Source organism: Rhinatrema bivittatum, chromosome 19 (genome assembly GCF_901001135.1).
Source record: "Rhinatrema bivittatum chromosome 19, aRhiBiv1.1, whole genome shotgun sequence".
In the NCBI taxonomy this organism is placed as follows: domain Eukaryota; kingdom Metazoa; phylum Chordata; class Amphibia; order Gymnophiona; family Rhinatrematidae; genus Rhinatrema; species Rhinatrema bivittatum.
The window spans coordinates 25,502,890-25,525,577 of record NC_042633.1 but is presented as its reverse complement, the minus strand read 5'-3'; the positions used below and the strand labels follow the sequence as shown (position 1 = coordinate 25,525,577).

Sequence of the window (22,688 nt, the reverse complement as noted above, 5' to 3'; positions counted from 1 at the left end):
TTGAAATGTGTATGTGTGTGTGTGTGTGTGTGTGTGTGCGTGCGCGCGTGTGCGTTAGAGACACACTTCCGGGCATTGCTGCAAGATGCTCGGGTGCATGCTGTGTAGCCTGGCAGGAAGCAATGCCCACCTGGGAACAGGAGCTCTTTGCTACACAGGGAGGGATGGGCACAGTCGTCTGCTTGTGACACTGTGGGTGTCAGAGGAAAAGCTCCTCCCTGCACTGATGTAAGTCTGTGCCCAGCAATAGCAGCGGCCGCCTCCCAGCTCCTGCCCTCTTCCCCCTGCAAACATCAGGCCCTGGCCCCTGAAGGATGGATCTAGACCTGATCCTGGGGAAGCTGGAGACTGGGGAACAGCAGCTGGTGCAGAAGGCCCTGCTGGAGTATAACAGAGAGGTAGGAGGGTGTGTGTGTGTGTGTGTGCATCCGCTGTACTGTATGCGTGTGCCTGCCTGGTCTCTCAGTGCTAGCTGTGGGAAGAGAATGGGGCTGGGGAGAGTGCTGGGGCATGGACTGGAGAACTTCTGCAAAGGATATCCCCAAATCAGTGACCTGAGAGAGGAGTCACGTGGACGGTGCTGCTGGTGGCAGAATAATGTAACGGATGTGGCAGTAAAGGGATAACGTGAGACTCTGCTGGAGGATGTCCCGTTTCTGTTACAATGTGTGTCCTCAGGTGCCACAGAGACAGATCAGGTCGCCCTGTACAGTGCTATCTTTACACATGTGCGCACAGTGTGTGTGTGTGTGTGTGTGTGTGTGTTCTATCTTCTGAAATCATCACCTGCTCCTACCCTGACAAACACATGATGAGCCGATCTATAGATCTCATTACCACTCTCTTTCCAACCCAGTGCAAATAAATGTATCGGAAACATCTTCTCACAACCCCCTTCTTTATATCCCTTCAGCACCTTTTGCTACCTCATCCCTCTATATCTCCCCTCCCCTGACCACCTTAGTCAACGTATGTGTCTTTCGCTAAAAAGTATGATATATTTTTATTTATTTGACATTTTTCTATACCGATCTTCATGACAAGATTCATATCAAACCGGTTTACATGGAACTTAGGGATTAACAACATAATCATATAACAGGAAGGCCAAAGCACAGTTACATATAACAGGGAGATTAAACTTGGGGGCTAGAGTAGCCAGGAAGTAAAAGGATAGCAAAAAACTAGAGGTAGAATACATATGTATATACTGGGGCTGGAACTCATCTAGTGAATGTATTTGGCTACATATAATATTTTGTCATGATGTAAACCGTTGTGATCTTCCCTTGGAATGACGGTACATAAAATGGCTAAATAAAAAAATAAAACAAATCTTTATCTTTACTAAAATATATGGCTTGCTTACAATCAAGATCTCACTAGCAGGCCGATACAGTAAAAACTGCTTTTCTGTGCACCCTCCGACTTAATATCATGGCGATATTAAGTCGGAGGTCCCGAAAAGTAAAAAAAGTAAAAAAAAAAATAAATAAAAATTTGAATTTGGCCCGCAGCTGTCGGGCCGAAAACCGGACGCTCAATTTTGCTGGCATCCGGTTTCCGAGCCCGTGGCTATCAGCGGGCTCGAGAACCGACGCCGGCAAAATTGAGCGTTGACTGTCAAACCTGCTGACAGCTGCCGCTCCTGACAAAAAGGAGGCGCTAGGGACGCGCCAGTGCCCCTAGCGCCTCCTTTTCCCTGTTTTTACCACGTCACCTAATTTAAATACAGAATCGCGCGCCGGGAGAGCGGGCGTTCGTCCGCTCTCCCGCGGACTTTACTGAATCGGCCTGAAGGTGATTTACAACAGAACACACATAGTACAGGGTGGCCCATGGAAAAGGAGCCTGCCTGCGCGGCACTGGTATTGGAGGCGGGCTCCTTTTCCATGGGCCACCCTGTAGTTTAATGCACATCATCAAAATAAAACAGAAAATAGATAAACTTAACGGGAAAACAATACAGACACAGACATCAAAAACTAAGAGATAGCTGAGGACATTCCTGCCTTTGCACACGCTCTGCATATGCTTGCCTGAATATAAATGTTTTCAATAGTGATGTAAAGGTTTCAGAGTAAGTCATAAGACAAAGGTCTTGGGGCAAGGAATTCGAAAGCTCTCGGGCTGCCACTGACAAGGCTCTTCTCTAGTTTCGATGAGCTGCGCCATTCTTGGGGACAGAACATCGTGCAAACCCCTTAGTGCAGAGCAGAGTGCACGGGAATCTTAGCCCGCCAAAAGGATGGACACCTGATAAAAAGATTCATGAATCAGTTCCGTTAGCTCATGGAGCACACTACTTGTAACCGGAGGAGGCTGATAAATTTGACATGCTTTCCAATTGCAAGAACAGGTTCGATGCGAGATTTTAAAGATAGGTTTGACTCTTTGATCTTCGGCTGGTTAGCAACAATAACTGCTACTCCTTCATCTCAGATAATTATTTAACAATGGACTATCTCTAGGAATCAAATTCCACAAGGTAGAAGCTAAGCAGAAGTTGGTAGATGGTAGAGTGTCCAGCTAAGAGTTTTTTGGCCGATCAGTCGGAAGATAAGGAATTAAACAGTCAGTGAGATAATTATGTCCCTCTGGCCATGAGGTGCCCTAAAACAAGCTAAAATCTTACATTTTCTGTATGCAGCAACTGGCAACCAATGTAGGTCCCCCGGTACCGGAGAGGTATAACCCAACTGTTGCAAGCAGTGGCTGAAGCTCGTGGTCATTGGATCTGAGAGAGTTTCCACTAAGATCTGCCCAAGTCCATCCTCCCAAATCACTCTCCCTAGGGAAGACATATGTTAAATAAATAACTGATCCTCGAGGGCCATGGCTCAGAACAGGAGTCCCCTACCCTCTCATTGAATCCAGCCTGCAAAGGAAGACTGAAGCCAGTTTAAAACCCTGTCTCCAAGTTCCAAATGTGCCAAGTGTGAGATTCAAATATCACGATTAATGGTATCAAAGGCTGATGAATGATTTAAAAGAATTAGTAGTGACCGAGGCCTCGCCAGAGAGTCCAAATCCCTTCGAAAAGTATTCGTTAATAGCAAAAAGTGAGGCTTCAGTGCTAAAACTGGGGTGGAATCCTGACTGACAAGGATCCGGAGAGGTTCATTTATTTCAGAAATCTTTACCCATGCATATATACTGCGCTTTCTTTAAATGTTTATATAGGGCATTGAGCAAGTTAACTTGTGAGTTATCCAGCTAAATGCTGACTTTTGAATATTTATGCCACTTAAATTTTACCTGAATAACTCATTACCTTTGCCTGTGTACATACAGTGTGTGCATCGTTACACATGTGTATGCCGTATGTGATATTTACTGGTGAAGTATTTGTGTGTGAATTTACAGTGTGTATCTTTGCATGCATACATACAGTGTGTGCATCGTAACACATGTGTATGCCGTATGTGATATTTACTGGTGTCTGTGTGTGAATTTACAGTGTGTATCTTTGCATGTGTACATACAGTGTGTGCATCATAACACGTGTATGCCGTATGTGATATTTACTGGTGTCTGTGTGTGAATTTACAGTGTGTATCTTTGCATGCATACATAGTGTGCATCGTAACACATGTGTATGCCGTATGTGATATTTACTGGTGTCTGTGTGTGAATTTACAGTGTGTATCTTTGCATGTGTACATACAGTGTGTGCATCATAACATGTGTATGCAGTATGTGATATTTACTGATGTAGTCTTTGTGTGTGAATTTACAGTGTGTATCTTTGCATGCATACATACAGTGTGTGCATCGTTACACACGTGCATGCAGTATGTGATATTTACTGGTGTCTGTGTGTGAATTTACAGTGTGTATCTTTGCATGCGTACATACATAGTGTGCATCGTTACACATGTGTATGCAGTATGTGATATTTACTGATGTAGTCTTTGTGTGTGAATGTACAGTGTGTATCTTTGCATGCATACATACAGTGTGTGCATCGTTACACATGTGTATGCAGTATATGATATTTAGTGGTGTAGTCTTTGTGTGTGCATTTACAATGTGTGTCTTTTTACTGGTGTCTGTAAGGTTTTTGAGACAGGCACCGTGGATGGTGCTGCGCCCACCTCTTACTGAGCTTCTCCTCTCTTTCTTCCTGCAGAATTCCCAGTGTTTCCTCTTCAGCGTACAGCAAAGGGAGCAGCGCAAGGTGAGGGTTGCAGCAGATGTGTGCAAGCACCAGGCTGGAGGGATGTGCTCCGTACTCCGTGGTGGGACGGGGACAGTCTTGTCGTTTCATGCATCTGACTTGGGCTTGCTACCGAGAACTCCAGCCTCTCGTCACAATATGTCCTTTGCTGCCCTTTAGACAAAGGTTGGGACTCATGGTGTGGGTTTTCACCTGACTCCTGCCTGGGTTGCAGGGACACCGAGGACAGGGTGGTTTATGGTGGGCGGGATGAATCACCATGGAAAGCTTGTGTGATTGTGGCAGCAGGTTTCCTTTCTCCCATCTCTGGTTGGCCTTCTAGTGAAACATGGGCTTCTGTGCAGGGATCTCTTCTCTCTTGCTGCCAACATGTCAACCTTTTTTCTTATCTAAGATTTGTATGCCCACTTCCTCAATGCAATACATCATACAAGTAACACATAATATCAGTGCATATCTGTCTGTACCTGTGTGCGCTGCGTATGTCGTGCAGCTCTATAGAAATGTTAAGTTGTACTAGTAGGTGTGTTCACCTCTGTGTGTGCCTCTAGTTGTGTCTCTGTCTCTGCATGTTCTTTCTGCCTCGTTTTCTCATCTTTTATTGGTCACTAATTGTTTCTTGTTCAATTTCTGAACTGCAGCAACAAGAGCTGGGAGATGTAACACTTGCTTTTGCTATAGAGGCTCTATCTCTAATATTACACACCTACAGTTGCGTAATGTCTGTGATATCGACCACTGGCAGTCTCTTTCTGTAATATTATACACTCACAAGCTCTGCTGTATGTTAGATATAGTTCCTGTTTCTACAAATAATGTCATGATGTTATACACCTAGGGGTAGATTTTCAAACGAGCGCGAACAGCCTACTTTTGTTTGCGCTCCAGGCGCAAACAAAAGTACGCTGGATTTTAGTAGATACGCGCATAGTCGCGCGTATCGGCTAAAATCCTGGATCGGCGCGCGCAAGGCTATCGATTTCGTATAGCCTGCGCGCGCCGAGCCGCGCAGCCTACCCCCGTTCCCTCCTAGGCCGCTCCGAAATCGGAGCGGCCTAGAAGGGAACTTTCCTTTGCCCTCCCCTCACCTTCCCCTCCCTTCCCCTACCTAACCCACCCGCCCGGCCCTGTCTAAACCCCGATCCTACCTTTGTCGGGGGATTTACGCCTCCCGGAGGGAGGCGTAAATCCCCGCGCGCCAGCGGGCCTCCTGCGCGCCGGGCCGCGACCTGGGGGCGGGTACGGAGGGCGCGGCCACGCCCCCGGGCCGTAGCCACGCCCCCGTACCCGCCCCCAAAACGCTGCCGACACGCCCCCGCAACGCCGCGCGCTCCGGCCCCGCCCCCGACACGCCTCCCGACACGCCCACTCCGAAAACCCCGGGACTTACGCGAGTCCCGGGGTTCTGCGCGCGCCGGTAGGCCTATGTAAAATAGGCTTCCCGGCGCGCAGGGCCCTGCTCGCGTAAATCCGCCCGGTTTTGGGCGGATTTACGCGAGCAGGGCTCTGAAAATCCGCCCCCTACTGTCTCTTTCTGTGATATTATACACCCACAGATTCTTTCTGTGCTTTTACATAAATAGACTATGTAATATTAAACACCTGTGGTGGTAGCCTGTCTCTGTGATATTACAGCTACAGGCTCTCTCTGTAATATGACATACCCCCAGTTCCTCTCTGTGATATTACACACACACAATCTCCCTCTCTCTCAGATATTACACACCCATAGTCTCTCTCTATGATATTACACACATAGCCTCTTTTTCTCTCTATGATATTACAAACCAACAGACACTCTCTGTGATATTACACTCACAGACTTTCTCTCTCTCTTTTTTCTCTCTCGGTGATATTACATACCCACAGACTCTCTGTGCGATATTACACAGAGAGCCACTCTCTCTCTCTATGATATTACACACCTACAGACTCTCTATGTGATATTACACACACTGCACCTCTCTCTCTCTCTATGATATACACACACCCAGACTCTCTATGTGATATTACACACACTGCCTCTCTCTCTATGATATTATACACCCACAGACTCTCTCTGAATGAGAAGGACCGAGTGAACTCCCTGCGAATCTTAATGCTACTTTAATAAGTATAACATGAGAGAAAGGAACACATTGAACAGGAAGGTGTATCTCATCTCTGCCTCTCCTCCTATCTTATCTTCCTTCCTTATCTCTCTCTCTTCTATCTCTCCTTTCTTCCTCCTTTTTATTTCTCCCGTTTTCTTGCTGTTTTTCCTTTCACTTTTCTCACATTCTTTCTTTATGTTTGCTCTTTTTTTTTTCTTTCCTTCATTCTCACCCTTCTTGGCTGCCTCTTTAGTTCAAGAGAAAGAAATTTCAGGACCGGATGCTCAAGTCCAGTTCAGACTTTGATTTGGACTTGGAGGATCCTGATGTGACCCAGAGGCAGATAAGAGGAGCTGGAACAGTGTCAGCTCTTAGCTCCGCTAACAAGGAAGAAAGTCAGGCCCTAGAGAGGAGGTAGTGAGGATCTGGCACTGTGATCCAGAAAAAGAATACCCCTACTTTCTCTATTATCCCTGCATTGTCTGAGATATTGTTATGGAGAGCCACTGTCTCGCCTTGGGTTGGTCTGTTGGTTATGATGTCGTTTAAGATCCAAGAGATGTTTACGGTGTCACTGACGTTTCTTGAGATGGTTTGCTGGGTTATGTTGGCAGAGGATGGACTTCCTATTTCACGCTTCCCTTTCTTCTCAGAAACTGGGAGAGGCAGTGATAAAGTACCTGAGCCGGGACCTGCAGCCATCCTGCCAGACAGCCTGCCTGGAGACTGTCCGCATCCTGTCGCGGGACAAGCACGGGGTCGCACCGTTCACCAGCTCCTCGGCCATGCACACGCTGGCCAGGTGCGCGGGAGTGGAGTACGTGGAAGAGCGGGAGATGCAGTGCGCACCGGATGCCGAGAGCGTGCTGGAGGCCTTGAAGGCACTGTGCAATATTGTCTATAACAGTGCCATGGGCCAGGAGGTGGCGGCGCAGCTACGCCTGGTCCATGGCCTGGCCCGCAGACTCCGGCTCAGCAACGAGACCAAGTCCTGCCACGATAGCAAGTTTTTTGACCTGCGGTTGCTCTTCCTGCTGACGGCGCTGCGCATGGACGCTCGCAGGCAGCTGGCGCAGGAGCTGCGCGGTGTCAGCCTGCTGACCGACGCCCTGGAGAGCACGCTGGTGCTCAAATGGGCCGATATGTATGAGGTCGTGACGGACTGCCACATGGCGGTTCTGCCCAAGGAGGAGACAGACAGAGCCATGGAGATCCTGAAGACGCTCTTCAACATCACATTTGACATCAGCAGGAGGGAGGTGGACGAGGTGAGGGGGCCACAAGAAGAGATGGGTAGGAAGGGAAGGGAATATAAGTGGAGAAGCATAGAGGGTTCAAAGCATTGGTGGCCAGGGGATAGGCAGTGAAGGTGGAGAAGGTACAGAGAAGGGCAACCAAAATGATAAGCGGAATGGAACAGCTCCCCTATGGAGGAAAGGCTGAAGAGGTTAGGGCTGTTCAGCTTGGAGAAGAGACGGCTGAGGGGGGATATGATAGAGGTCTTTAAGATCATGAGAGGTCTAGAACGAGTAGATGTGACTCTGTTATTTACACTTTCAGATATAATAGAAGGACTAGGGGGCATTCCATGAAGTTAGCAAGTAGCACATTTAAGACTAATCAGAGAAAGTTCTTTTCACCCAACGCACAATAAAGCTCTGGAATTTGTTGCCAGAGGATGTGGTTAGTGCAGTTAGTGTAGCTGGGTTCAAAAAAGGTTTGGATAAGTTCTTGGAAGAGAAGTCCATTAACTGCTATTAATCAAGTTTACTTAGGGAATAGTCACTGCTATTAATTGCATCAGTAGCATGGGATCTTCTAGGTGTTTGGGTAATTGCCAGGTTCTTGTGGTCTGGTTTGGCCTCTGTTGGAAACAGGATGCTGGGCTTGATGGACCCTTGGTCTGACCCAGCATGGCAATTTCTTATGTTCTTAACAGACTATTTATAAAGATGCATAAAGGTAATTGTCTGTAATCAGTCATGCTTCTACTTGTGTCTAGCTCTCCCTTGTGATGGTTCCCTTCTCCCCTTACAGGAGGATGCAGCGCTCTATCGTCATCTAGCAGCTATCCTACGGCACTGCCTGCTTGTTCAAAGCGATGGAGAGGAGCGGACTGAAGAGCTACACGGGTAACTATCAGCACCCGACCATGCCCCCCGCTATCCCCAAGACCGTTTGGACCTCTGATTCTCACTTTGAGCTCTGAAACATCACCTGCAGCAGGGGTGGCCAACTCTGGTCCTTGAGAAGCACCAACAGGCCAGGTTTTCAGGATATCCACAATGAATATGCATGAGATCGATTTGAATGCACTGTCTCCACTGTATGCAAATCTATCTCATGCATATTCATTATGGATATCCTGAAAACCTGGCCTGTTGGTGACTCTCAAGGACCAGAGTTGGCCACCACTGACCTACAGGCACCAGGAGCGTTTCCTCTCTCCATCCCTTAACATAGATTCATGCTCACCCCTTTTCTGTGTCTTTCTGTCCAAAAGGCACACGGTGAATCTTCTCTTGAATCTGCCCTTGATGTGTCTGGATGTGTTGTTGACCCCCAAGGTGGAGCAGGGCTCTGTAGAGTACCTGGGGATGAACATGGACACAGTAGAGGTGCTGCTTCAGTTCCTGGACCGTCGGCTGGACAGAGTAAGTTATTAATTCTGGCAGATTCTCTGCAAACTCGTTGCAGAATTATTGTAAACATGCTGCAAACTATCTGCAAGCTTGATGCAAATGGGTTTGGATTTGTTTAGAAGACAGTTGTCAAAGCTATTCATGCAGGTATGTAAAATGCATTTTACCCACATGAAATTGGCTGTCTAAAATGGCTAAAAGTCCGTGCATTATATTATGGGGGAGGAGCACCTCAGGAAGCAAAGACTTACTGACGCCACATCCCAGGTCAGCTGCTGGCAGGAGTCAGGATGAGAAGCTCTCAGGTCCCCCTTCCCCATCACGAACATTCTGATGTGTATCTCCTTTCCAGGGCATCAAACTGCGAGAAACCCTGACTCCAGTACTGAACCTTCTCACGGAGAGCTCCCGGGTCCATCGTGAGACCAGGAAGTTCCTGCGGCAGAAGGTGAGAATTCAGCTCCTTACCCAACACACCCCCTTCATTACACCCCACACACAGGATGTCTGAGGGGGATCGGTGGGGGTGCAGGTTAGGAATCTCTGGGGTGGTCAGGTGGAGGTGCAGGTTAGGAATCTCTGGGGAGATCAGGGTGGGGCTGTAGGTTAGGAATTTCTGGGGTGATCGGGTTGGGGTGTAGATTAGGTTCTCTGGGAGGGATCAGAGGAGGCGGTGTGTAGTTTGGTATCTAACGTGTTGCTCCTCATGCAGGTGCTCCCTCCACTGCGTGACGTGAAGAATCGGCCGGAGGTGGGAAACACATTAAGGAATAAGTTGGTGCGGCTGATGACACATGTGGACACAGATGTGAAACATTGTGCAGCGGAGTTTCTCTTCGTGCTGTGCAAGGAGAATGGTGGGTGTGAGATACCCTCAGGACCACATGTCCATAAGAAGCTTCCCATGGGGACATGCTCACTGTGTGTGAGGATCAGTGACACCCTCAGGATCCCACAGCCACGGAAAGCTTCCCACGGGGACACACTCACTGTGTGTGAGGATCAGTGACACCCTCAGGATCCCACGGCCACGGAAAGCTTCCCACGGGGACACACTCACTGTGTGTGAGGATCCGTGACACCCTCAGGATCCCATGGCCATGGGAAGCTTCCCACGGGGGACACGCTCACTGTGTGTGAAATTCAGTGACACCCTCAGGATCCCACGGCCACGGAAAGCTTCCCATGGGGGACACACTCACTGTGTGTGAGGAGCAGTGGCACCCTCAGGATCCCACATCCATGGGAAGCTTCCCATGGGGACACACTCACTGTGTGTGAGGATCAGTGACACCGTCAGGATCCCACGGCCACGGGAAGCTTCCCATGGGGGACACGCTCACTGTGTGTGAGGAGCAGTGGCACCGTCAGGATCCCACGGCCACGGGAAGCTTCCCATGGGGACACACTCACTGTGTGTGAGGATCAGTGACACCGTCAGGATCCCATGGCCACGGGAAGCTTCCCATGGGGACACACTCACTGTGTGTGAGGATCAGTGACACCCTCAGGATCCCACGGCCACGAAAAGCTTCCCATGGGGGACACGCTCACTCTGTGTGAGGATCAGTGACACTCCTGGTGTCCTACGACCATGAAGGAGGTTCACATGGGGACACACTCACTGTGTGTGAGGATCATTAGCACTCCTGGTGTCCTACGACCATGAAGGAGGTTCACATGGGGACACACTCACTGTGTGTGAGGATCATTAACACTCCTGGTGTCCTGCGACCATGAAGGGGGTTCACATGGGGACACACTCACTCTGTGTGAGAATCAGTGATACCCCCAGGGTTCCACAGCCTTGAAGGGGATTCTCAGATATCTGAATGTGACACTCCTAAATTGTCAAGGGCAGACAGGAAATTTCCACTCCTAAAATAGAAGTGCTCCAGTGGTTCCTCTGCTTGCTTCCTGTTTGTGAGGAAGTCTTTGGACGTTGTGCATCATCAAACAGTTCTATGGTGATTTCCTCCTCCTCACTAATAGCATTGCTCTCTGTCCTTGTCACAGTGTCACGCTTTGTGAAGTACACTGGATATGGCAATGCAGCAGGCCTGTTGGCTGCTCGAGGGCTGCTGGCGGGAGGTCGTGGAGATAGACACTACTCAGAAGAGGACGATACAGACACAGAGGAGTACAGGGAAGCCAAAGCAAAGTGAGTGAGGGTAACTCTTCATTACAAGACAAATCTCCATCCTGTGATCTAGAACCTGATGATCCCAGGGGCCGCCACCCATCTTCTGCCCCAGAACCTACCACTCTTAAGGGCCTGCTACTCAGTGTATGACCACCCCCCATCCTGTAACACAGAACCTGCTGATTCCAAGGATCACCACCCAGTGCATGACCACAGCCCATCCTCTGACCCAGAACATGCTAATCTCAGAGATCGCCACCCATCTTGTGCCCCATGACCTACCAATCTTAGGATCTGCCACCCAGTGCATAACCACCTCCCATCTTGTAACCCAGAATTTCTGATCCTAGAGACCACCACCCAGTGCATGACCACCCTCCATCCTGTAACCCAGAACCTGCTGAACCCAGGGACTGCCACCCATTCTGTGCCCCAGAATCTACCAATCTTAGGGACTGCCACCCAGTGCATAACCACCTCCCATCTTGTAACCCAGAATTTCTGATCCTAGAGACCACCACCCAGTGCATGACCACCCTCCATCCTGTAACCCAGAACCTGCTGATCCCAGGGACTGCCACCCATTCTGTGCCCCAGAATCTACCAATCTTAGGGACTGCCACCCAGTGCGTGATTGTTAGGAGTTCAGACCGTGCACACTGGTATTCTGCCCAGGGGCTCTGACCTGGGGGGCTAATCTCACTGAGGTCTACACTGGGGATTACCTGAGGGGCTTATCCCATATAAACATATACAATTACTGGGATTATACCTGGGGACTTGAACCCAGGAGCTAATTCCCAACACAAAGAGCCACAAACTTGGATTCAGTACGTCACAGTTCCAGGTAAGAAAGTTTATTTTAGTAATAGGAGGAAAGAACAAATAAAATTAGATCGTACAGAAGTAATGATAGATTTTATTTATTTATTTTTAGATTTTTATATACCGGTGTTCCTATATGAAATAAAGATCACATCGGTTTACATTGAAACAGAACATGAAAATTGCCAAAATAATAACAATAATAACAATTGCTACATATAGAAAGTTTACATATTTCCAAAGGATCAGCCTATGCTCTCACGTCCAGCACTCTCCCTCCTCTGTCTCTCCTTATACACTACAAATGCTTGTGGAAAAAGTGGCGTTCCCTCCCTCTGAGTTCTTATCAGATTTGAGTCACAGCTGTGTGGCCTTCACTTTCTCTCTCAGGCTTTAGTATAAGTTAATTGCTAGTTTTCTCATCATAGACTTAGTGGAATAACTAAATAAACAGACTCTTGCCTGTTCATAAACATTTCACAGTGCAAGACAGTAAATAGGAGTTCACTCAGAGGTTGGCCTGTGGCCTTCAAACTAGTCTGTGTCTGGGTGAAAACTCTGAATCCATACGGCCTAACCTCTATATACATCCTCAGCAAAAGTAACAAAAAAATGACTCCAACAATGACCACTCCCAACCTGTAACCCAGAACCAGCCAATCCCAGGGATTGCCACCCAGTGCACGACTACCCCTCATCCTGTGCCCCAGGACCTGCCAATCTATCAGTTTCTATTTATCAGTTTCACTGTAAAGCCCTGTTGGCTACTTATTGTTCTATGGAAACCAATGTGATGTTTTCTTAACGAATGTTGGTATACAAAAACTTTAAATAAATAAAATAAAAATCTCAGGGACCACCACCCATAACAAGACAACCCCCTACTATCCTTAGCCAGGAAGCATTGCAGACACAGACTCAGGATAAGATGGGAGGCAGTGAGTGTCACAGACTTGATTTTACTTGGTGGCAGTGAATGGAAGAAACTCTGTTACACACATTGACTGTGAGTGTCCTCTGTTCATATTACACAGCTGCTTTGCTGTCTGTGCAGTGTGACCCTTTCACACCTCTGCCTCTCCTGCTCTGCAGCGTGTGGCCCCTTTAACTGGAGCATGTGGCCCTTCAAGTCTTCTGCCCCTCATGCTCTGGAGTATGTGGCCCTTTGATTCTCCTGCCCCCCTGTGCTCCAGAGTGTGCTGCTAATACTTGCACTCTCCCACCTGACATCTGTCTCTCCTCCCACTGACAGCATTAATCCTGTGACGGGTCGTGTGGAGGAGAAGCAGCCAAACCCCATGGATGATATGACCGAGGAGCAAAAAGAACAGGAAGCCATGAAACTCGTCAGCATGTTCGACAAATTGTCCAGGTGGGTGGGAGGACTGACTGCTATGTGTCCCTTCTCGCCCTACGCTGGACGTAACAGTGATAGACATTAAAGCCACAGGACTGCATGAAGTCCAACTTAGATTATAAACCCTCTGGGGATAGGAAAATTCCTGCAGTACCTGAATCGAATCCACTTTGAAGTGATGAAAAGTGGAATATAAATAGATAAATAAATATTCAGAGGCATCCAGTTAAATGAATGTTAGGGCAGTTACTACCGTAAACACAATGCATGGGAAGAACCTGCACGGAGCAGCAGTTACCATTATGAGGCACTTGCTGGGCAGACTGGATGGACCCTTTGGTCTTCATCTGCTGTCATTTACTATGTTACTGTCTTATCCAGCTACATTTTAGATGAATATCTTATTATCCGCCCAAAATTTGGCCAGATAATTTAGGAGCATTCTAGGATGTAATTGGGAGGTGTTGAGTTAGCCGGCTAAGTCTGGTTGTGCCATAGAGCTGTCCTAAACTTAGCTGGCTAATTGTAAGATAACCAGCTATATTCAATAGTGCAGCTGCACCAGAGAATATACCCCCAAGGTTTGCAGGGTACAGGTGTGCTGAATGTGGAGCAGGGTTCTATGGTGGAAGGAGGATAACCAATGGGACAATGCTATACCGGGGTACAAGTTATATCGCAATGACAGAGGAGCATCTTGGTGCGGGGTGGTGCTTTATGTCCGGGATGGCATAGAGTCCAACAGGCTAAACATCCTGCATGAGAGTAAATGCACAATCAAATCTTTATGGGTAGAAATCCCTTGTGTGTTGGGGAAGAGTATAATGATAGGAGTATACTACCATCCACCTGGTCAAGATGGTGAGACGGACAGTGAAATGGTAAGAGAAATTAGGGAAGCTAACCAAACTGGTGGTGCAGTAATAATGGGAGATTTCAATTACCCCAATATTGACTGGGGAAATGTAACATCAGGACATGCTAGTGAGATAAACTTCCTAGATGGAATAAATGACAGTTTTATGGAGCAATTTGTTCAGGAACCAATGAGAGAGAGAGCTACTTTAGATCTAATTCTCAGTGGAGCACAGAATTTGGTGAGAGAGGTAAAGGTGGTGGGGCCGCTTGGCAATAGTGATCATAATATGATCAAATTTGAATTAATGACTGGAAGGGGGACAGTAAGAAAATCAACGGCTCTCGTGCTAAACTTTCAAAAGGGAAACTTTGTTAAAATGAGGAAAATAGAAAAAAACTGAAAGGTGCCGCTGCAAAGGTTACGAGTGTACAACAGATGTGGACATTGTTTAAAAATACAATCTTAGAAGCACAGTCCAGATGTATTCTGCGCATTAAGAAAGGTGGAAGGAAGGCCAAACGATTACCGGCATGGTTAAAAGGTGAGATGAAAGAGGCTATTTTAGCCAAAAGATCTTCATTCAAAAAAAGGATCCAACAGAAGAAAATAGGATAAAGCATAAGCGTTGGCAAGTTAAATGTAAGATATTGATAAGACAGGTGAAGAGAGAATATGAAAAGAAGTTGGCCATAGAGGCAAAAACTCACAGTAAAAACTTTAAAAAATATATCCGAAGCAGAAAGCCTGCAAGGGAGTCGGATGGACCGTTGGATGATCAAGGGATTAAAAGGGCACGTAGGGAAGGATAAGGCCATCGCGCAAAGAGTAAATGAATTCTTTGCTTTGTTGTTTACTGAGGAGGATGTTGGGGAGATACCCATTCTGGAGACAGTTTTCAAGGGTGACAATTCAGATGAGCTGACTCATATCATGGTGAACCTGGAAGATATAGTAGGCCAGATTGACAAACTAAAGAGTAGCAAATCACCTGGACCAGATAGTATATATCCCAGAATTTTGAAAGAACTGAAAAATAAAAGTTCAGACCTATTACAAGTAATTTGTAACTTATCATTAAAATCATCCGTTGTATCTGAAGACTGGAAGGTGGCCAACGTAACCCCAATATTTAAAAAGGGCTCCAGAGGTGATCCGGAAAACTATAGACAAGTGAGCCTGACCAGTGCTAAAAAAAATTGTGGAAACTGTTGTATAGAATAAAATCACAGAAAATATAGATGGACATTGTTTAATGGGACACAACCAGCATGGATTTACCAAAGAGAAATCTTGCCTCACAGATCTGCTACATTTTTTTGAAGGGGTAAATTAAACTCTGGAATTTGTTGCCAGAGGATGTGGTTAGTGCAGTTAGTATAGCTGTTTTTAAAAAAGGATTGGATAAGTTCTTGGAGAAGTCCATTACCTGCTATTAAGTTCACTTAGAGAATAGCCACTGCCATTAGCAATGGTAACATGGAATAGACTTAGTTTTTGGGTACTTGCCAGGTTCTTGTGGCCTGGATTGGCCACTGTTGGAAACAGGATGCTGGGCTTGATGGACCCTTGGTCTGACCCAGTATGGCATTTTCTTATGTGGATAAAGGTGATCCAGTAGATGTAAGTATTTGGATTTTCAGAAGGCATTTGACAAAGTCCCTCATGAGAGGCTTCTAAGAAAACTAAAAAGTCATGGGATAGGAAGAGATGTCCTTTTGTGAATTGCAAACTAGTTAAAAGACAGGAAACAGAGAGTACGATTAAACGGTCAGTTTTCATAGTGGAAAAAGGTAAACAGTGCAATGCCTCAGGGATCTGTACTAGGACCTGTGCTTTTTAATATATTTATAAATGATCTGGAAAGAAATACGAGTGAGGTGATCAAATTTGCAGATGACACAAAAGTTTTCAGAGTAGTTAAATCACAAACGAATTGTGATAAATTGCAGGAGGACCTTGCGAGACTGGAAGATTGGGCATCCAAATGGCAGATGAAATTTAATGTGGACAAGTGCAAAGTGATCCAGAGAGGGAAAAATAACCCATGCTGTAGTTATACGATGTTAGGTTCCATTTTAGGAGTTACCACCCAGGAAAAAGATCTGGGCATCATAGTTGAAAATACATTTAAATCGTTGGCTCAGTGTGCTGCGGCGGTCAAAAAAGCAAACAGAATGTTAGGAATTATTAGGAAGGGAATGCAAATAAAACGGTGGATGTCATAATGCCTCCGTATCGCTCCATGGTGAGACCGCACCTTGAATACTGTGTGCAATCCTAGTTGCTGCATCTCAAACAAGATATAGATGCACTGGAGAAAGTACAGAGAAGGGCAACCAAATTGTTAAAGGGTATGGAATGGCTTCCCTATGAGAAAAGGCTAAAGAGGTTAGGGCTGTTCAGCTTGTAGAAGAGATGGCCGAGGGGGGATATGATAGAGGTCTACAGAATCATGAAAGGACTTAAACGGGTAAATGTGAATCAGTTATTTACTCTTTCGGATAATACAAGGACTAAGGGGCATGCCATGAAGTTAACAAGTAGCACATTTAAAACAAATCAGAGAAAGTTATTTTTCACTAACACACAGTTAAGCTTTGGAATTCACTGTCAGAGGATGTGGTTAAGGTAGTTAGTATAGTTGGGTTTACAAAAGGTTTGGATAACTTCCTGGAGAAGTCCATAAACTGCTATTACTCAATAGGTAATAGCCACTGCTTTTTGCCTGCATTAGTTGCATAGGACTTATTTAATATTTGAATACTTGCCAGGTACTGTGACTTAGATTGGCCACCATTGGAGATAGGATACTGGGCTTGATGGACCTTTGGTCTGACCCAGTACGGCAAGTCTTATGTTCTTATGTTCTTTTGTACAGGTATGCTGAATGTAGGTCAGGGTACAGGTGTACTGAACATAGGGCAGGAAACAGGTGTGCTGAATGTGGGGCTGTGTGGAGATGTGATGACTGCAGTGCAGGATAGTCACTCACACTGCTGGAAGGTTACAGGTAGTGATAAAATCTGATGACTCAATACCCCCTTGGTCTCTTATTTTGTAGGGAGCAGATCATCCAGCCCATGGGTGTCACAGCAGATGGACGTCTGGCACCTTTGGATGAGGCTGAACAGAGGATGCTGCAAGAGCAGCGATCCTCCAACCTTGAATCTGATTCCGACTAAAGACAGCTGTGTGGGAAGCAGCAGAGGGTATGCTGAGCTGATGGGACGCCTGCCCGAAGAGCAGTGCACCAGGCACAAACAAAGGGACTCTGGTGAACAATAAGAAGGAAAAATACCTTTAGATTATTTTACAGGAGAACAAAGGCACCTCCGGCAACACTGCTACTAGGTATAACCTGTGTGTTCCAGGTAATCTCAGAGACGGGCTCCTCCTGTAGCACTGGTATTAGGTATAACCTGTGTGTTCCAGGTAATCTCAGAGACAGGCACCTCCTGTAGTACTGGTTCTAGGTATAACCTGTGTGTTCCAGGTAATCTCAGAGACGGGCTCCTCCTGTAGCACTGGTACTAGGTATAACCTGTGTGTTCCAGGTAATCTCAGAGACGGGCTCCTCCTGTAGCACTGGTATTAGGTATAACCTGTGTGTTCCAGGTAATCTCAGAGACAGGCACCTCCTGTAGTACTGGTTCTAGGTATAACCTGCCTATTCCAGGTAATCTTAGAGACAGGCAACTCCTGTAGCATCGGTACTAGGTATAACATGTGTGTTCCAGAATCTCAGAGACAGACACCTCCTGTAGCTCTGGTTCTATGTATAACTCGTGTGTTCCAGTTAATCTCAGAAGCAAATGAGCTTCTTGTAAACATTAGGTAATGTGTTCCAGGCTAGCTCAGACATGGAGGCACCTCCTGTATGGCAATCTCTGAGTAGCTACTAGCTCATATGTTTCAGACTGGCTTTTCAATAGCGACCCCTCTTACAAGAGTGTCCTTAAGTCTATCTGAGAGAATATGTCCCCTCCTAGTAGGCTGTCACTAGGTAGAACTTTTGTTCAGGACTATTGCAGAGAGGGGGCTTCTCATGTAGGACTGTTACTAAAAGAACTGTGTGTTCTAGCTTATCATGGACCCAGAGGCACTGCTTGCAGGCAGAACGCATAGTTCTAGGCTATCTTGATGTCATAGGTACCTCCTGTAGGATTGTCATTAGGTAGCTCACGTGTTGCAGGTGATCACATAGCTAAAGCTACTTTTTGCAGGACTATCCTCATGAGATATGTTCTAGGCTCTCTCAGAGACAGAGGCACTGCTGAATACAGGACTGTCACTAGGTAGAAACTGTATGTTTCAGGTTATCATTGAAACACAGAGCATGATGGTAGATAAAGAGCATAGTGCCCATTCAGGCTGTCCATCCACAGCTCCCGCTTCGCTTTACAATCTCTACCACTTCTTCAGAGATCCCCTGTGCTTATCCCATGCTTTCTTGAATTCAGATACTGTCCTCGCATCCACCACCTCCATGGGGAGGCCGTTCCACGCATCCACCACCCTCTCTGAAAAGAAACATTTCCTTAGATTACTCCTACCTCCTTTCACTCTCATCCCATGGTCCCTCATTCCAGAGTCTCCTTTTCATTGAAAGACGCTCCCTTCCTGTGCATGGAAACCTTGGAGATATTTCAATGTCTCTATAATGACTCCCCTTTCCTCCAGAATATGTGTCGCCCCTGTCCTGCCGGCTAACAGGGGAGCGCTGGAGCCATATTCTGACCCATACTTCGGGGTTCCTTTCCCGACAGCAGAAAGGTAAAATCTTTCAAGACCCTTCGGCTTTCTGTCGTGGTTTTCTAGAAACGCCCTGCACAAGTCAGCTGCTGTTCAGAACTAAATCCTTTCGCTGAATACTTGATGGCAAACGAAAAATGTCAGAATCACCGTTGAAAGGTGCACTTCGATGCAGAAATAGCGTTCCAGAAGAAAAATGGCAGAGACAGTCACTGGTAGCTCTGCACTCCCTGGCAGTAGGGACCCTCCCTGAGCACTTCCTCACTGGTACCTACAAACTGGATGCAAACCCCTTCCCAGTGGGAAACTGGAGACTTCAGAATCTCCTGGGCTGGTGCTTTCCTGTCCACAGCAGCTCTGTGGGACCTTCTCCCTGCAAGGCGGCCCTGCCTCCAAGACACTGAAAAAAACCTCTCTCAGGCAGATGAGACTAACTCCCCTCTTCCTGGAGACCTCTTCTCTGGTTTCTTGGAAGACGTCCTCGCTCGGACCCCCAAGACAGATCTCCCTGATCCTAAGGGCCTGGGAACCCTACCTTTTGTTAGGATATAAAGCAGTACAGCAGGGATTGAACTGGGGTGGTGGGAATCCATTTAGTTCAGGGCTGGGGTGCTGTGTGTAGGGCCACAGAATGACTTTCAGGAAGCCAGGCTCAGACTATGGAGCGCCTGTTGTATGGCCGTGCCCCCCGAGGAGCCGCTCTGGTCCTCAAAGGATTCAAAACGTATGCAGAGATAGACGGCTCCGAGGCCAAGTGACGGTGTGGGATCCTGGAGGAAGATTCTCCCTGTGGTTACTGAGATTATATGAAGCTCTGTGTTAATCCTGGAAGCAGGTGGTCCCTGCGCCTGTCTATGGAAAGGAGATCCTATGGGAACTGCCCTGGACTGGCTTAAGTGGATTGCCCTAACCGTGATTGAAGCTACCTGCTTATTTATGCTTGCAGTACATTAAGTCAGGGAATGTTTATGTTCTCATCTTATCTATTAATAAATCAGCCTTGACACTCCATCCTCAGCGAGCTTTGGACTGCAGGAGCCTCCAACCTGACACCTACTCTCTCTGGGGAAGAACCAACCAGAAGAACTCAAAGGCATAGGGCTGAGTCTTCTTACGGCTCTATTGCAGAAAGACATCTCCCTGGGAGTGGCAGACACATGTCCCTTATATGCTTTCCGATGAAACCCATTGACCATTTTAGTAGCCACCTTCTGGACTGAACTCCATCCTGTTTCTATCCTTTTGAAGGTATTCTATATGAGGCCTCACCAGGGACAATATCATCTCCTTTTTTCTCCTGGCTATTCCTCTCCCTATGCACCCAAGCATCCTTCTGCTTTGTACCATTGCTTTATCTGCTTGTTTGGCCACTTTAAGATTATCAGATAATATGATCATCCTCAGATCCCACTCTTGGTTTGTGCACAGAAGAACTTCTGTATTACTCCCTTGGGATTTTACAATCCAAACGCATGACCTTGCATCTTTGAGCATTAAATCTTGGCTGCCAAACACTAGATCCCTCAAGCTTCACTAGATCCCCTGTAGACTTTTGCAGAGAAAGGCGCTTCCTGTAGAACTATTGCTAGATTAAAACTGCATGTTCTAGGCTATTACAGAGACAAACGTGCTGCTTGTAGGAGTGTCACTAGGTAGCCTAGAGCAATCAAAGTCTATCTCAGATGCAGAGGCCACATCTACAATGCCCAATGTTTATTCCAGGCTATCTGCTCTAGGTGTACAGTATCATTGAATAACACACATGCTCCAGGCTATCTCAGCATGTCCTCCTGTAGGAGTGTCACAAAGCACTTCACATGTTCTAGGCTATCCTGGAGACAGGCTTCTCCTGTCGGAAGTTTTGTGACTGCGCTCTCATGCTGTATCACAGCTCAATAAAATGCAACAGAACAGTGTCTGTGATTGTTTATTACAGGGGAAGGGGGATCTTAAACAGCATAAAGACTGTCTCATCTTACACATCTACGAGAGAAAGGACCTCCACGGCAGGCTGAGGCCCCATGCTAGAGTTGTGTGCATCAGTATGAGTCTGGGTGTGCAGCCCGTGTGCGTCTGGGCTCCCTTTGTATCCCTCTAGGAGTAGAACGTGGGGTGCGTGGAGCACAACTTGTGGTCAGTATCCCCGAGATAGCCCCCCCTCCCCCTCGATATCTGTCTCATTCCACTTTGGAGAGCTGGACATCTGAAGAAGGGGAGAGCTCCCAGCTGCGTGTGATGGATGAGTTACAGGTACAGTTCTGGCTGTAGAGGATGCTTGACAGAAGGGTTACAGGGGCAGTCTCAATTGTACAGGATGCCTGATGGAAAGGTTAAAGGCATGCATCCGGCCACAGACGATGCCTGGTGGAACGGTTACAGGTGCAGACCCAGTTGTAGAGGCCACATGAGAGAGAGGTTCCAGACAGCTGAGCTGCAGAAGATGCTCGACAGAGGGTTAAAGGTGCAGTCCCAGCTGGAGAGGCTGCCCAACAGAAGGGTGACAGGTATAGTGCTGGCTGTAGAGGACACCCAAGGGACAGAATACAAACACCACCCTGCCTCTAGAGGCTGCCTGACGGATGGACTGCAGGTACAGTCCCAGCTGTAGAGGCCACCTGGCTGAAGGGCTGCAGCCATCTGTAGATGCCTGCCTGTTGTAGGGATTACAGACAGATCCCCGGCAGTAGAGGATGCTTGATGTATAATTTACTCTTACTGATTGTGGTCTGGGCTGTAGAGGCTGCCTGACAGATAAGTTACAGGCATCACCTTGGCTGTAGGAGACACACAGACAGGGGGTGAGCAGAAGAATCTTGAACGATACCCAGAGTCCATGTTAATACTAATAATTCTAGTTTTTTTTAATTTATACTCCACCTTTTATAGTACTTCAAAAGTAGATTATATTCAGGTACAGGGTTTATAATCTAGTTTGTATCTCAGACAATGGAGGGTGAAGTGACTTGCCCAAGGTCACAAGGAGCATCAGCAGGATTTGAACCCTGAGCTTCCCCAGTCTGCAGCCTGCTGCGCTACCCTTTAGGCTGCTGTTCCTAGTGCGCAAAACGCATCAGATAAAACAACCAAATGTCAGTACACAGGCTTGTCCCACGTTGCAGTTTTACTGTGCCCATGTGACCACGCTGCAGCTCCTCTCATACAATCACCAATCACTTCTGTGCCAAGATTTGTCACTGGAAAGCTGCCATTGGTGCCCCAAACCGGAGAAATCCAAGGAGGAGCAGGACACAGGGAGGGGAATGGCCTGTAAGCATGCGGCGAGAGGAAAAGTTGTGTATGAGGACCACTGCAGCGTGAAAGCCTGCAGCATCGCCCCCCCCCCCCCCAGCACCACTGCAATGAAAAAATAAAATACCATCCAGCTGTTCTATTTGCATCTAAAACAAACTGCTCTTTGTTGCAGTTTTGGCCCGAGAAGCTTTTCTTGGCACCTGAATCTTTGCTTATTACTGTCTGAGTAAATAATTAAAGAAATATTCAGCACAGGCCAGCCTGCAAACAGACTTCCAGCGAGGGTGCACCCGGCTCCCGCCTCAGGGCATGCTCGGGACAGGTTGAGGGGCCAGGAGGGAAAACACGGCAAGGGGGGGGGGGGGGTGGTCGTTGGCTTGCATACGGGAACTTTATCTCTGCATCAACGCACAGGGGCCTGATCTTAGCGGGATGGGAAATGCTGGGCTTCACCCCCCTCGTTCACCACAGCTATTTATTTATTTTAGATTCAGCTCAGGCCTTTTCACTGGTCACTTAAGGCAAGTTGCATGGCAATTACTGGAGACACTGCCCTATCCCCCGGAAGGCTCACAATGTTAAGGG

The 22,688-nt window shown here is 47.2% G+C and overlaps 1 protein-coding gene across 1 annotated transcript; it reads left to right on the top strand.

Moving 5' to 3' along the window:
• Window positions 1-76: 76 nt before the first annotated feature.
• Window positions 77-20,767, top strand: LOC115080893 (synembryn-A-like). Its single transcript, XM_029585354.1, has 10 exons — window positions 77-398; window positions 4,133-4,180; window positions 6,927-7,541; window positions 8,311-8,405; window positions 8,777-8,927; window positions 9,268-9,363; window positions 9,628-9,772; window positions 10,932-11,076; window positions 13,136-13,255; window positions 17,161-20,767. The coding sequence occupies exons 1-10, from the start codon at window positions 315-317 to the stop codon at window positions 17,279-17,281; spliced, it is 1,620 nt and encodes a 539-aa protein (XP_029441214.1). The 5' UTR covers window positions 77-314; the 3' UTR covers window positions 17,282-20,767.
• The last annotated feature ends 1,921 nt before the right edge of the window (window positions 20,768-22,688 follow it).

Bases quoted from the DNA above. Each gene is read 5' to 3' on its own strand.
- LOC115080893 (XM_029585354.1), top strand. From the start codon at position 315: ATGGATCTAGACCTGATCCTGGGGAAGCTGGAGACTGGGGAACAGCAG. The intron at 8,406-8,776 runs GTAACTATCAGC...TCTGTCCAAAAG, and splicing joins CGGACTGAAGAGCTACACGG to GCACACGGTGAATCTTCTCT. The intron at 11,077-13,135 runs GTGAGTGAGGGT...TCCCACTGACAG, and splicing joins TACAGGGAAGCCAAAGCAAA to CATTAATCCTGTGACGGGTC.